We start from the raw sequence: 16,349 nt of genomic DNA on the forward strand, positions 1-16,349 counted from the left end.
GGGGGGGGGGGGGGGGTGCTGGGGCCTTGAACATGCAAGTACTCTACCAACTGAGCTATATCCCCAGCCCTTCCTTCACAATTTTAAGCAAAATATTACAGAGAACTCCATGACTGCTTTGTTTATTTAGCTTTTGAACTTCATGTTTTATTTTTATCTACTTGAAGATACATTACTTATCAGTTGTATAAGATTAGTAATTTGGGATATTTATTCATGTTTAGCTGGACTTGAACAAGTCAGTTTGCTGTTCATAGCAAGCCATAAAAGGATAAAATTAAAAAGAGGTCTTTTAGCATATTAAGGTTCATCTTTATTATGTGTCTCATTAACCTTTTGTTTTCACTGTTTTCTGGTGACCTGTTTCAGTTAATCTAGATAAATCTCCAAATTTATTCTTAAATTTATATTCATAACAAGACCCTCAAAATCAGTCTTCTCTAAAACCTCTTAAACTATCACCATTCTCCATTCTGGATTAATTATCATTTTGTACTGTTTTGCCAGTTCCTTATACTTTCCTCTGGCATAGAATTTCTCATTCGCTTTTGTAGCTCCTTTAATCCTTAACACTGGTTAGATCTATGATTCTACCCCTTACACTTAGTACTTTCACCTTAAATCTTTTTACATTCACAAATATTCACTTACTTATCATAAATATCTGGCTAAAGTCTGCCTTTCCTATTGAATAGGAATCTCAAGGACAACAGAGATTACCTGTCCATTAATATTGATGGCCAACTAAGCTGTTTAAATTGTTGCTTCTCCGTTGAATTATTATGGATGAAAATGGTGAATCAGCATATCCCCCCATGCTTGCCACACAGTACTCAGTAACTTTTGTTGGTGTTTACCAGCCATCCTTTGGCCCAGAATGCTGCTTGGGAAACAGTATCACTGATTAATTTATGAGATATAAAGCCTACTGGTAGCTTGATAATGGGTCATCCATCTTCACTCCTATTAGAGGACTCCTGGTCCCATAGTAGTTCAATAATAAAAATAAGCAATTTTGAAACTATAGTAACAGTAGCAAAAAAAAAATTGCCAAGTAATATTTCATTTAATAAGAATATAAACACTAATTGTATGCCTAATGAAGATGCTGTTGATCAGCTTTAAAGTGATTAAAAATAAGAAAAATTGTCATCCATGTTTATTTTTTATAATTTCCAGCACTTTTAATTTATTTAACTCTAAATTTTAAATTCAAGTTTTCATCTGATATCCTATTACTTTTTTACTTAAATTCATTAAATGAATATTTATAATATGATCAGAATGTTTTAAGATAAAATAAAAATCATGCCAAATATGTGATACAAAATATAAAACAAAAAAACAGTGAAATGAGAACATATTCAATCAAATTTCAACAGTGTTAAGAAGTAACAGTGGTAAAACAGTAATTCTGCCAACTGCAAAAGAGATACAGGGTTTCACAACAGGTAGTATAGAAACATTTGTAGATCATGAGCATTTAAAATAAATTCTACAACTGAGAATGGCTTTACTTCCCTGGTGATGGCAGGCCTACAAAAATCAATTGACAAAAACATCACTCAGAAATAACATGAAAATCAATTTCAGATGAATCTTTTTTAAAAAACTAGAAAAGGCCAGCAATATTGTTGGTATTGTATTACCCACAATAGTTGTTGTTTAAAAAAAAAAAAAACTACTACCCCATTTATTATGCTAATGTATTCTAGGTACTGTGCTAAGCATTTTACATATATTATCTCCAGTAATTCTCACAGTCACCCAGAAACTTCCCTGTTAGGTTCATCTTCACATTTTTTTGTGAAAATATAAAGATTCAGAGATGTTAAATAACCTACTTGATACTACTGAATAATTAGCAGAGCAGGGATTCAAACTGCATGATCTCCTCCAACCCCTTTTATTTTAAATTTTGATACAAGATCTCATTAAGTTGCCCAGGTTAGCCTTGAACTAGCAGTCCTCCTGCCACATCCTCCCAAGTTGCTAGGATTACAGAAGTATGTTGCCATGCCTGCTTCAAAGTGCATGATCTTTATCATTTTGCTATAATTGACCCTATCTTAGACTTAACAGAGACCAAAAACCACAAGCTTGCACAAGGAAGTACACAAGAGTGGTTACCAGAGACTGGGGAGAAGAAGGGAAGGGGTTTAGGGAGAAGATGGCTAGCTGTGGCATAATGTTACAGTAAGAGGGATAAATTATAGTGTTCTTTAGCACAGTAGGGTGAATATAATTGATAAAAATGCATTGTAATATATCAGAGTAATTAGAAAAGGATTTTAATGTACTCACCATACAGAAATGAGAGGTTAAGGTGATGGATATGCTAATTACCCTGATTTGATCATTTCGCAGTTTATTCAACAATCAAGACGTCACATAGCACTTTAAAATGTGATACAAAAAAAATTTGATACAAATTTTTATATCAAACAAAAAATAAATTAGTAAAATAAAAAAAAAAAAAACAAAGAAAAGAAAGGAACCATTTCACATCTATGATGAAGCCTGGAAAGAGAAATCAGATACCTGGCTTCCAGATGTGGAGATATCGATCACACACTATTGTAGAGCAACACTGAGAAAGGCAGGCAGATAGGTTATGGGAGAAACTAATGGAGCTGAAACTGAGCTCTACTACCAAAAAGAAATTTGGTAGAGTTTTGAGTTGAAAACAGTAGGACAGGTATCTGGATCTAGGTCTCATTCTATACCTGAGAGAGGGTGCTAGTGAGATAGAGATGCTTCTCTTATCTTGCTCCTTTCTTCCCATCTCTTCAGAGTCCTCTTCAAAGTTCATTTCAAGTAAACACTCAACGTTTCCTCTGACAGAAAAGAGTCTGTGTTTCCAATCCGGATAGATCTACATTTTTCATGATTAAGGTTTCTGAGGATGTTGTTGGCTTAGGTGAGCAGCCCTTGGAAGCAAGGTCGCCAGAGTGTTCTAGAGGAGCTACCCAGTGCCACTTCTGCCATGCCTGAGTGCCATGGTTGTCACCTGATATCCATTTATTCTTGCCTGGAAGCTTCCTTTAACTTCTTACAGTACAGGTGTGCTAGTCATAAATTCTCTCGCCTTTTGTTGGGTGGAGAATTTTGGGTTGGCTTTTTGTTTCTTCCTCTCAGAGGTGTCACTTCATTGTCATTGCTTAATTTATGACAAAATTCTTACCTTTGATCTATTGTATGTACATTTTTTTCATGGCCTCCTTTAAGATTTTATCTTTGGTTTTGTACAATTTGAACAGAATATGTTTAGGTGTGTGTGGTAATTTTGAGAGTTTATTTAATATGCTTTAAGTATCATGAAGCTTTTTTTGAATTTATGGTTTGATGTCTGTCTCTTCTTTTGAAATTGCAGTTATACATGTTTTAGATTATTTGATGTTGCCTCACAACCCTTTCATTTTTCAATTGTCGTTAGTTTTTTCTCTTTGTATTTTACTTCAAGTAATTTCTATTTACCTATTTTCAAGTTTACTGATACCCCCCCCCCGCCTCAACTGTTTCCAGTCTACCAATGAACCCATCAAAGGAATGCTTCATCTCTGATACTATGCTTTGCTTTTTTAAAATTTTTATTGGGTGCATTATAATTATACATAATAGTGAGATTCATTGTTGCATATCATACTCTGATAAACATGTTTATATTTTTATTTGAACCCATTTCTCTGCTGAAATTCTTTGTCTTTTTATTCATGTTTCTTACCTTTAACAGGCATTTCATTATTTTAATCACAGTTACTTTAAAGTCCCTGTCTTAATAGTTCCATCATGTGAGTCATTTAGTTGTACTGACTGCCTCCCCTCTTGACTGAGAGATACTCTTCCTTGCATTTTTAACTTTGAATGAAAGTTGGTTTATCACATTTAGAACAGACTGAAATAAAATTACACATGCCAGGTATGGTGTCACACCTCTGTGAGTTTCAGATACTCAGGCTGGGCAGGTGGCACAGACCTGTAATCCCAGTGGTTCAGGAGGCTGAGACAGGAGGATCGAAAGTTCAAAGCCAGCCTCAGCAATGGCATGGCACTAGGCAACTCAGTGAGAACCTGTCTCTAAATAAAATACAAAATAAGGCTAGGGATGTGGCTCAATGGTTAAGTGCCCCTTAGTTCAATCCCTGGTACCAAAGAAAGAAAAAAAAGTTTCAGCTACTCAGGAGACTGAGGCAGGAGGATCCCTAAGCCCATGAGTTTGAGACAAGCCTGGGCAGTATAGTGAGATCCTGTCTTTAAAAAAAAAAAAAAAAAAAAATTCACATACACACACACTTGAGAATAGACATACCTCTTCTCTTAGACTGTTAGTAGGCAGGATGGGGTTTTGTGTTTTCTTTAGTGCTTGGGTGAGTTCCTGCAATGCATCACAGGTTTCACATTTCCTTAGTAATGCACTATAGTTTTCATTGTGCTTAATGTAGGGGTTTGGGTATACAACAAGACCTGTATGTGAATAGTATATAATTTAGTCATAATGTAAACTGGAATATTGATCTGAATAAATAATGTTATAATTGTGTTGGGGGAGTGTGAGGATGGCAAGTGTTTCTGCTTATGGGGATGTAAACGATGAGTTAAATGTTCATAATGAGTTAAATATTCACCCCACTATGTGAGGTCAATAGTTAATACCTAAAATGAGAACTAAAAATACCAATATAGGCATGTCATTTAGAAATGATGAGGCAAATATTAAACAAATAGGCTTCAAGAAGTTAAAATATGTGGTTCTGAAGTGGGTAAGAGGAGGAAAGGAGATAGGGAAGTGCCATTTTATTTCTAAGCCGCAAAAAACTATATGACATCAAACAGGGCATGGAGGCACATGCCTGTAATCCCATGGTTCAGGAGGCTGAGGCAGGAGGATTACAAGTTTGAGGACAACCTGGGTCACTTAGCAGGACCCTGTCTCAAAATTAAAAAAATAAAAAGGGCTGGGAATGTAGCTCAGTGGTAGAGCACCCCTGGGTTCAATCATCAGTATCAGGGGAAGAAAGAAAAGGACTATAAAACATTCTAAAATCAGTGAACATAATACTTCGATAAAATTAAGCATTGCAAGTTCTAGAAATACAAAATTTGATAAAGTTTAAAACTAACTTCAAAAAGGTTATGGATAAAAGAATAGGGAAAACAGGCCTTCATATGATGATAAAGGGATTAAAACTGTGACCTTTAAGAAGGCCAGTAGCACTTTCCATTAGAATTACAAATTCAGTGTTAACTTCTCTGAAGTTGTACTGCACATATAGATATACCAGAAAATTGTTTCATTTCACACTTATATATAACGAGACTAGAAACAATCTAAGTGTTATCAGTAAGGGAGTGGTTAATGCCATATAGTGGAATAATATCTAGGCATTCAAGAAACCAGGAGGCTGTTTATGTACTAATGTGGAATGATATCCTAGATACGTTGCCAAGTGAAAAGGCAAGATGCAAAACAGTGTGTATTGTATATTGCCACTTCTGGAAGTAAAAGAAAAGCAGAGGAAATGAACATTAAAATATAAATTTTGATTTGAATATGCATAAGTGGTCTTTAGGTTACACTGGGAACTAGAAATAGTTTGCTTTCAGGAAAGTAAATTTGATGACTAAGGGATAGGAGTGGGAGGGAAGATTTTTCACTGTACATCTTTGTAATGCCTTTTGAAGTTTAATCCGTTTGAGTTGATTACCCATATAGTATTTAAAAATAATAAAAATTGTTAAATAAATTGGACTGTCCACACAGAATATAAATCTAACTTGATTTGTGCCTAATTTCCATTACATATTATAAATTCCAAGTGGATAAAATAACCTGATGAGAAAATCAGAATTTTAAAACCTTGGGAGATGATTTATGACATTAGGGCTGGGAAAGCTTTTTTGTTTTTTTGGTTTTTTTTGCAGGGGGAGGTTATTTTAAGACACAAAATCATATCTCAAGAGAAGGTTGGTTGGTTAATTTGACTACATTAAAATTTAAAACTAACATAAAAACACCGTAAATGGAATGCCTTGGCTGTCACAGACTGAGAGAAAGCTGTACACATTTTCAGAATGATTTAAGCTAGGCGTGGTGGTCCAGTTTTATAATCTCAGCAACTTATTGAGATCCTATCTCAAAATAAAAAATATTAAAAGCATATATTTAAAACTTTTTGGCAGGTGGAATGACACTTTATCTGCTTTTTTGATCTTTTATTTATTTTCTTGTCTGTATAATGTGAACATCTCTCCATTTTAACCAACACACAACATTACACATCTTAAACCCCTTCTCTAGGTATATTGTAACAGAGGATTTATTTTTATGTGATAATATTGATTGAATATGATTCTGTCTGAAGGAATGATGGCAGTGTGAAAAATATTGAGATTTTTCTTAGCTCAGAATTATATAGTTATAGAATTTTAATATATACTTTTCTTCTCTTTTAAAAGACATTATTGCAAGGGTATCTCAAGCAGACGTCGTTACAATCGCGATTTGGAACAGGATGAAGCATTTATTCCAGTGGGAGAATCATTAAAAGACCTTATTGATCAGTCACAGAGTTCTGGTAGTGGATCTGGATTACCATTATTGGTAGGTTAAAGTTTCATAGTAAGCACTAGGTATGGTGGTGTGTGCCTATAATCCCAGCAACTCAGGACATTGAGGCAGGAAGGTCACAAGTTTGAAGCCAAAAAATAAAAGGGCTGGACAGAGTGGAGGGATGGTTAAGGGGAGGCAATGTAGAATGAATTCTTTTAAAAAAATCATATGTGTTGTGCATGTATAAATAGACGACAGGGAACTTCACCTTTATGGGTAAATAAAAAGAACCAATCAAATATAAATTAATGGATGAGCAAAAGGAAATCTAGTAGGGTAGACGAAAGAGAATGGGAGAGCACCCTTATAAAACACTAAATATCCAGATTAGTTTTTAATTGGTTAATTGCATTTGTTGAAAGTAAATACATTGATATCCTGTTTAAAAATTTGGCTAATGAAATCTGTAAATCTTCATATGCAGTCTTGATTGTTTATGTAGAAGATCCCAAAACATGGGACAGTAAAGCTACTATAACCAATAAGTGAGTTTATCAAGTTGCAGAATATAGTCATTCTATAAATATTATGACTTTATATACACACTAGCAACAAACAACTGGAAATTAAAATTTAAAATGAATATTTAAAATAGTATCAAAAGTGCTGGAGATACAGCTCATGGACACTCTGCTATGGAACTACATCCTTAGCCCACCTTCACTTTATTTTTATTTTTTTATTTTAATATTTATTTTTTAGTTCTCGGCGGACACATCTTTGTTTGTATGTGGTGCTGAGGATCGAACCTGGGCCGCACGCATGCCAGGCGAGCGTGCTACCACTTGAGTCACATCCCCAGCCCCCACCTTCACTTTAATCTTTTTTAATTTTAATTTTTTTTAATTTTTACTTTTATTTATTTATTTATTTTAGTTGTAGATAGATAAAATACCTTTATTCTTATTTATTTTTATGTGATACTGAGCATTAGACCCAGTGCCTCACACGTGCCTGGCAAGCGTAAGTGTTCTACCACTGAGCTACAACCCCAGCCCATCCTCAGCCCTTTTCATCTTTTATTTAGAGACAAGGTTTGACTAAGTTGCCCAGACTTAACCTCAAACTTGCAGTCCTCTTCCTGAGCCTCCAAGGGCTGGGATTACCACTGTACCATCTTGCCCAGCCCAATTTTTTTAAATGAACAAAAGATTTGAACTGGTACTGCTTCAAATAAGATAAAAGAATAGCAGATAAGTACATGAAAAGGTGCTCTGTAACATTAGGGATGTGCAGATTAAACAATGAAGTGCTACTACATTCACCTTAATGACTAAGACTGACATTATTAAGTACCAACAAAGATATATAGATCAGCTACAAATTTCATACATCATGAATTGGAATGAAAAATGGTATAGCCAGTTTGAAAACCAGTTTGCCAGTTGACCGGAAAGTTAAGCATATAATTTCTTGATATTGAAGCAGTTCTTCTGCTGTTTTACCTAAGAAATAAATATAAAAACATATCTACAAAGACTTGAATGTTAATTTTGTCATAGCAGCTATATTCATAACAGACATAAATTAGGAACAGCCCAGAAGTGCATCAGTTGGTAAATGGATAAACAAATTGTGGAACATTTATACAACAGAATATTACTCATCAAACTCCTAATACACATTAGGAGTTTGATTGCATGACTGCATGCATTTTTTAAAACTCCTAATACACATCAAACTCCTAATACAACAGAATATTGCCCATTAAACTCCTAATACACAAACAACATGGATCAGTTTCAAAAGGATTATATGCTAAATGAAAGAAGCCAGGGGCTGGAGTTGTAGTTCAGTGGTAAAGCACTTGCCTAGTACATGTGAGGCACTGGGTTCTATTCTCAGCACTACATAAAAATAAGTAAAGGAATTGTGTCCATATACAACTTAAAAAATATTTAAAAAAAAAAAAGCCAGACACAAAAGGCTACATATTGTATGTTTCTGTTTACATGGTATTCTAGAAAAAGTAAAACTGTAGGGACAGAAAACAAACCTGGTGTCAAAGACTAGGGGAGGGGATTAAACTTAAGTGGGAAATTTTGTAGGCAATGGAAATGTTCTTTATCTTGAATGTGATATTGGTGATTGCATGACTGCATGCATTTTTCAAAACTTATTGTACTGTTCTCAAAAAAGATTAATTTTATTGGATATAAATTATACCTCAATATTCCTAACTTTTTAAAAAATATTACAAAAGGATTCTGTAATAAATGATGCATAAAGTAAGCCAGATTAGATTTATGCAAACTTTAGTCCTAGTTCATTTTAGATGCACTTCTAACCTGGAACATAGCGTCCTTTTAAATTTAAAATAATCACTAATGCTTCTGAAAATGAAAGGTAAAGTATTTATTGTACTTCAGATATTATCCCAAATAAATACCTATATTCTGTGAGCAGGGAGTGTAATTCAAGCAAAGATGTATGTGAATAAGATTGTAATTGTGATAAGCACAGTAATTGAGAAGTATCCATGTGCTATAAAGTTGTTAAAGCTAGACAAACAGCACTCTAAGGGAATTGGATATACAGCAAGAGCTTGAGATGAGAATAAACGAGTGAATTCTAAAAGTTGAAATAAACAAGTAAAAAGAGTGCATGTTAAGTGTTCATAGTGAATGCTGGGGCTGGGCCAGACTGTATTGCACCTTAGAGACCAAGGTGAAGAGATTTATTCAATTTGCTACATAATAAATGACCACAAAACTTAGTGGCTTAAAACCACAAATATGGGCTAGGGATGTAGCTGAGTTGGTAGGGTGCTTGTCTCATATGCAGAAGACCCTGGGTTCAATCCCCAGCACCACAGAAAAACAAATACACAAAAAAGCTTTATTATTTCTCAAGATTCTGTGGTTCTGCTGGGCCATTTATTTTCTAGACTTGATCAGCTGAAGCTGGGTGGTATAGCTTATGCATAGGACTGGCAGTTCACATGATGCTATCTGTTGTAAAGAGGGCTTCCAAAAACACCTAGAAAGGACAAGCTCCTATATGTAAACATTTATCAAGCCTTTTCTTATAGCACGTTTGCTATTCTGTTGCCCAAAGCAAGTCATGTAGCCAAAGCCTGAGTCCTTAAGGAAAGTGACTACTGAAGGGTGACCATTTCTGGGCACAGTTATCCCATTGACTAATTTGTTAATGATTTCAGAATACATTGTACAGTGTTTCTTCTTTTAAGTACAGTATAAGTTTTAACATTGGAATTGGTTGGTTGGATATACCTGGCTTTTTGATGGAGTATCTTATCCCTTTGTCAGTTTAAATGGGTTATTTTTAAGAACGCAAAACCTTTTTACTTTTTTCTGTGAAGGTTCAGAGAACTATTGCCAAACAGATTCAGATGGTTCGGCAAGTTGGTAAAGGCCGGTATGGAGAAGTGTGGATGGGTAAATGGCGTGGTGAAAAAGTGGCAGTCAAAGTGTTTTTTACCACTGAAGAAGCTAGCTGGTTTCGAGAAACGGAAATCTACCAAACTGTGCTAATGCGCCATGAAAATATACTTGGTGAGTATGATTTGATTTTAGTCTGTTCCACATCTGACAAGGGTATGGGATACAGGTAGAAACCTGCCATGTGGTATGTGCATTTGGCTAAAGGAAGCCCAGTAGAGTACACAGTTTAAATACAACAGTCCCAACCATGCACTGTATTTGCTTCCCAGCTGAATAAATAGCAATGAGTTTCAGGTGGACAGTAATTCTAGTTTATTGGACTTATTCAAATGAAAACCAAGTCTTTTATAAGCAACTTAAGCAGTTTTCTAGGGTAACTTTAACTCTTTCTTCCTTTTACTTTTTATAAGCCCAATAACCTAATGTGAAGCTTCATTTTATGTTCTGTGCTTAGTACTATTCCCCTTCCTACCTCATGTATGCAGTAGCAAAATAATCTAGGTATGATCTAATTAGTAGAGTGCTTAGCTATATCTAGATTTCCTGAGATTTCTTTTTTCTCTATCCCTCGAGAGTGAATATAGCACATTGTCAGGCATATAACAAGCACTTATATTTTTTTCCTGTTGCTGCTATAACAAATTGTCATGAATTGGGTGATGTAAAACAACAGAATTTTGTTTTCTCAGAGCTTCAGAGGCTAGAAGTTTAAAATCAGTTGTTGCCATGGTCATTCTCCCTCTGAAGGCTCTATGGGATCTCTCTTGCTCCTTCCTGGCTGTAGGTGGTTGCCAGCAATCTGTGCTATTCCTTGCCTTATAGACAATGCTTCAATCTCTACTTCTCTCATGATGTGGTCTTCTTCCCTGTATGCCAGTATCTGCATTTCCATTTTATAGTATACCAGTCAGTGAATTAGAGCCCACCCTAATCTTGTTGCCCCATCTACAAAGATGCTATTTCCAAATAGGTCACGTTTATAGATTCTAGGTGAATTTGGGGGCAACATTATTCAACTCAGAAGAGTACTCACCAACCTTAAGGGAGAGACGAAGAGAAAGGACAAGGTAAAGTTGACAGTACTGTGGATCAGTAGTCAATGAGCCAGACTGAAAAAGCAGATGAGGCATTGATGGGCTAGTTGAGTGAGCTGATTTAGTTAGGAGCTAACTCTTGGTTAAACATTATGCACTTTATTAAAGTGTCTACTTTTGAATTTGAAATTGAAAGCCTTTTCCACTAGAGAATCATGTTTTTTCCCTAGTCATATTACTATTACTTTCATGATTATTGTTAGGATTATTGTAAATTTATTGCAGAAGTCTAGTTATATGTATAAGTGACAGAAATAAAATTTTTGGTAATACATTCAAGAATTTTGGCAGGCAAGTCAAATTAATATTACTATCCATACATGATAATGTAAGTTATTCTCAGTATCCTGAATGAGTATTCGTGATTCCTCCCAGCCTTCTCTAATTATAACTACATTTTTAAACTCATTAATTGGACAGGTTTTATAGCAGCAGATATTAAAGGCACAGGTTCCTGGACTCAACTCTATTTGATTACTGATTATCATGAAAATGGATCTCTCTATGACTTCCTGAAATGTGCTACACTAGACACCAGAGCCCTGCTCAAGTTGGCTTATTCAGCTGCCTGTGGTCTGTGCCACCTCCACACAGAAATTTATGGTACCCAAGGAAAGCCTGCAATTGCTCATCGAGACCTAAAGAGCAAAAATATCCTCATCAAGAAAAATGGAAGTTGCTGCATTGCTGACCTGGGCCTTGCTGTTAAATTCAACAGGTAGATGGTTCTTTGCTCCACTGTTTTGAAATTATTTTAATTTCTAAAAGATACCTGCTTGTTTGTATTCAATGCAGTGGAATTCTAAAAATGTGTAAATATTCATTAATTAGGTCTATAAATATATAGTTTAAATTTTTGGTTAATCTATTTGTAAAAATTATACATAATTCTTGATTTCCTGCTTTTTATTATAGTAGACATCTTTCTGTTTCAGTTTATTTATATTTACCTCATTCTTTTTGATAAATTCATAGTGTTCAGTAATATGGATGTACATTTTTCTGTGCTCCAACTAAGGGACATTAAGATCGCCTCCCATTTATTTATTTATTTATTTATTTTTTAAGTCTTAATGAACGTTATTGTATTTTATTCATATAGATACTATATTCTTGAGTACTTCTACAGGTGTTTCTTCATGATGGACTCCTAGAGAAGGACTATTGAGACAAAGAGTTTGAACAAATAGTTTTTTAAAAAAGAGACAGTTTATGTATGTGTGTGTGTGTGTGTATATATATATAAAATTATGATATATTGCATATTATCCCTTCAGAAATCATGCCTCAGTTTATATCTTTCTGTAAGTGGGGAAAGATAAGCATGCTGGTTCTCCATTATCGCTTGATATCTCAGTTTTTAATAATATAGAATTGTAAAATTTTTAGAAAATCATTGAAGCCATTTTAATGTTATAACTCCAGAATACAGCAGTTGTTTTACATTTCACAATTCATATCAGTCCATAAATGAAAGTTCTAGTTTATTTTTTTATTATTTTTTAAATTTAAAAAAAAATTTTTTTTTTTTTTTTTAGTTGTTGATAGTCCTTTATTTATTTCACATGGTGCTGAGAATCAAACCCAGTGCCTCACACATGCCAGGCAAGTGCGCTACCGCTCAGCCACAGCCACAGCCCAAAGTTTTAGTTTATGAAACAACTGTAAGAACCACCTAGATCTTCTTCCCTGGACGTTGTAGTATTCTAAATTGATGTAGTGTTTGTTGGCTTAAATATTTCTTCAGTTCTACATGAGAAAATACAACGTGTCATATTTATTTCTGCTTGAGAATAATTGCTAGAACCTGCTAGACCTAAGGGCATAAACAATAAAGCAGTGATGTCTTCAACTTTAAAATTTAATCTTGGGCTGGGGTTGTAGCTCAGTAGTAAAGCGTCTGCCTAGCATGTATGAGGCACTGGGTTTAATTCTCAGACCCACATATAAATAAATAAAATAAAGGTCCATTAATAACTAAAAAAATATATTTTTAAAAAAATCTCAATTAAAAACTAATAAATCATTTATTACTGATTGTTAATATGTTTATGTAGACATTACTCATAACAACTAATTTCACCGAAACAATGTAATCCCGTGTCTTGAATGCTGAATTTATCATGTGAGAGTGGCAAAAGCAGATGATTCATTCTCATATTCACTTCTTTGTAAATATAATTATCTACCACTTTTTTTTTCCGGGGTAGGGGGCTGGTACTAGGGATTGAACTTGGAAGCACTCAACCATTGAGCCACATCCCCAACCCAATTTGTATTTTATTTAGAGTCAGGGTCTCATTGAGTTGCTTAGCACCTTGTCATTGCTGAGGCTGGATTTGATCTTTCAATCCTCCTGTCTCAGCCTCTCAAGCTGCTAGGATTATAGGCATGAGCTACCAAGCCTGGCTTACTTTTTCTTATATTAAGTGTTATTCTTTTTCTTAGAGAGGCACCAAACTGTTTTGGTGACAAAACCTGACTTGAACCTGATATAAGGTTATTTTTGGCCTTCATTCAGTTTAGTGAGAGTAGTCAGACTAGTGTTTCACTGCAGATTTAGTAATGATGTTAAGGAGCAGTGCACACCCTACTATAATATATAACGTATTTAAAGGGCATATTTTCTAAATTCTGAAGATGCTAAATTTCATTTCTAGCCCCAAGGATTTCTGATAAGGAAATGAGTACACACACAATATGTACACAATATGTGTATATATATATATGTACACATATGTACACGTGTATATTTATTTTAGAAAGAGAACCCTTATAAAATATAACTAAAACATAAGATAAACAATTTTGTTCTTGGCTCTCAACCTAGATGTTGTCTTTCTCCTGTTGCAGTGATACAAATGAAGTTGATGTACCCTTGAATACCAGAGTGGGAACCAAACGTTATATGGCTCCAGAAGTGCTAGATGAAAGCCTGAATAAAAACCATTTCCAGCCCTATATAATGGCTGACATCTATAGCTTTGGCCTGATCATTTGGGAAATGGCTCGTCGTTGTATCACAGGAGGTAAGAGTTTGAGTAATGTGTTTCTGATTCTTTGATTTTTTTTTAATTAAAAGTTCCAGTTATGTAATGGTAACTTCATACATATGTCAGGAGTTCCCAGGACCACTCACATTTCCTGTGGAAGGACCCACAGAACTAAGCATGTAGTTGTCCTCATTGCTCAGATTTATTATACTGAAAGGATACGAATCAAAATCAGCAAAATGAGAATGTGCTTCAGGCAAAATTCTGAGAGAAATAGGCAAAACTTCCAAAAGTCCTGTCCTAATGGAGAGCAAATTGTGATGTGTTTGAAGCAATATAATCTAGAGAAGTTCATTAGACACTCAACACCAATAGATTGTATTGGATTCTAGTCATATGAGGATCTTTTACCTGGCAGGTACCGATTCCAGACTCCAGAATTCTGAACACAGGTGTTCAGCACACACCAAATTATTTATACAAACCATATGGGAACAGGGAGACACATGTCAGTTTAGGGATGTTTCCATCTTTGTAGGGAACTGTTTTTCATTCAGGTTCCTAGACACTAGCCAAGGGCCAACCTTGTAGTTGGGCCTTTCTAAGAAGAACAGTCTCAGACTTGTTGCTTTACACTCTTTGTGCATCATGGTGAGTCTTTCTCCTGCAAAATAATAATAATAATAATAACAACAACAACTGCATTCATTATTATAAGGAATAGTTGGGTAAGTAGAAGATACTTAGATTGAGATTAAAAGTTTTCAGGGTAAGTGAATGATTTTTTTTTTTTTTCTTTTACTCCGCTAAGGAATATATTAGTATACCCTTTGTTGATAGACTGTCAAAATTGTGACGGGGTTTCTGGTTGAGGTAGAGGAAATAATGGGACATAAATAAGAGAAAATTATGCATTTGCTACTAAAAGTGAACACTCCAGTCAATATTTCTTTTCTTCTTTATGTAGGAATCCATTTTAGTCACAGCTCAGTGAGAAAGGCTGCATAAATCGATGTATTTTGTTCGCCACCATTTTATGGCTGCTATGTTTTCTCTCTCCCAACAGGGATAGTAGAGGAGTATCAATTGCCATATTACAACATGGTACCCGGTGACCCATCCTATGAAGATATGCGTGAGGTTGTATGTGTCAAACGTTTGCGGCCAATTGTGTCTAACCGATGGAACAGTGATGAAGTAAGTGGAGCTCACCCCCTGAAGAAGTTCTAGATGAATATTCCCAAAGATGATTTCTGCTCATTATGTACTATTTACTTTTCAGTGTCTACGAGCAGTTTTGAAGCTGATGTCAGAATGCTGGGCCCACAATCCAGCCTCCAGACTTACAGCATTGAGAATCAAGAAGACACTTGCGAAGATGGTGGAATCCCAAGATGTAAAGATTTGACAGTTAAACCACCCTGAGGAGAAATTCTGGACTGCAAGAACTATGTTCTCCCAAGAACAGGTGGAATTAGCATGGAATAAGGATGTTGACTTGGTTCTCAGACTCTTTCCTCACTACACCTTCACAGGCTGCTAACATTAAACCTTTCAGTACTCTTGTAGACGACAAGCTGGAAACTTCTAAACACTTCATTCTTCACATGTGGACAGCTTTATTTTAAATATGGTTTTTGATGCCTTCTTTTTTTTTATTGGATTTTTATGAACTGCATCAAAACTTCAGTCCTGATGAATAAGTCTCCAGTCAAACTCTGGGTACTGAATTGCCTGTTCATAAAATGGTGCTTTCTGTGAAAGCCTTAGAAGCTAAATGAGTTCAGCAGAGATGGAGAAATACACACTTTTGCCTTCTACCTGAGAAAATTAAATTTGTTTGTATCCTACCTTTGTAAAACAGCCTATAGATTGTGATCTCTTTGGAATTCTGCTTAGTTCATGATAGTGCATCATGCTTTCCTGGATGACGGTGTGTGTGTGTGTGCATGTGCACACATACACCAGTATTCCTCTGCTGCCATTTGAATTAGAAGAAAATAATTTATAAATGCACAGGAAGATGTTGGTGGCTGGTGTTTTTGTGCTTTAAAAATGCAATATCTGACCAGGATTCGCCAATTTCATAAAAGCCATTTACCTTGCAATTAAGGTAGCTTCCCGCCAACTATATCTTTTACCATATAATTGCTATGAAAGCCAAAAGAAGTTTAAAGTGTTTGTAAATTTGGACTATTTTCCTTCTACCACCATCTTTTTTTTTTTTTTTTTTTTTTTTTTTTTTTTT

General features: G+C 35.0%; 1 protein-coding gene across 1 annotated transcript in view; it reads left to right on the plus strand.

Annotated features, from left to right (window-relative positions):
- Nucleotides 1-16,344, plus strand: part of Bmpr1a (bone morphogenetic protein receptor type 1A) — a 67,619-nt gene extending 51,275 nt beyond the window's left edge. Inside the window, exons 7-12 of the mRNA XM_015500081.2 lie at nt 6,457-6,601; nt 9,933-10,125; nt 11,529-11,826; nt 13,962-14,137; nt 15,168-15,298; nt 15,384-16,344. Of these exons, the coding sequence (XP_015355567.1) occupies nt 6,457-6,601; nt 9,933-10,125; nt 11,529-11,826; nt 13,962-14,137; nt 15,168-15,298; nt 15,384-15,509 (1,069 nt within the window). The 3' untranslated portion in view covers nt 15,510-16,344. The remainder of the gene's footprint in view (nt 1-6,456; nt 6,602-9,932; nt 10,126-11,528; nt 11,827-13,961; nt 14,138-15,167; nt 15,299-15,383) is intronic.
- Nucleotides 16,345-16,349: the final 5 nt, after the last annotated feature.

This window comes from Marmota marmota, unplaced genomic scaffold (genome assembly GCF_001458135.2).
Source record: "Marmota marmota marmota unplaced genomic scaffold, marMar, whole genome shotgun sequence".
Lineage (NCBI taxonomy): Eukaryota > Metazoa > Chordata > Mammalia > Rodentia > Sciuridae > Marmota > Marmota marmota.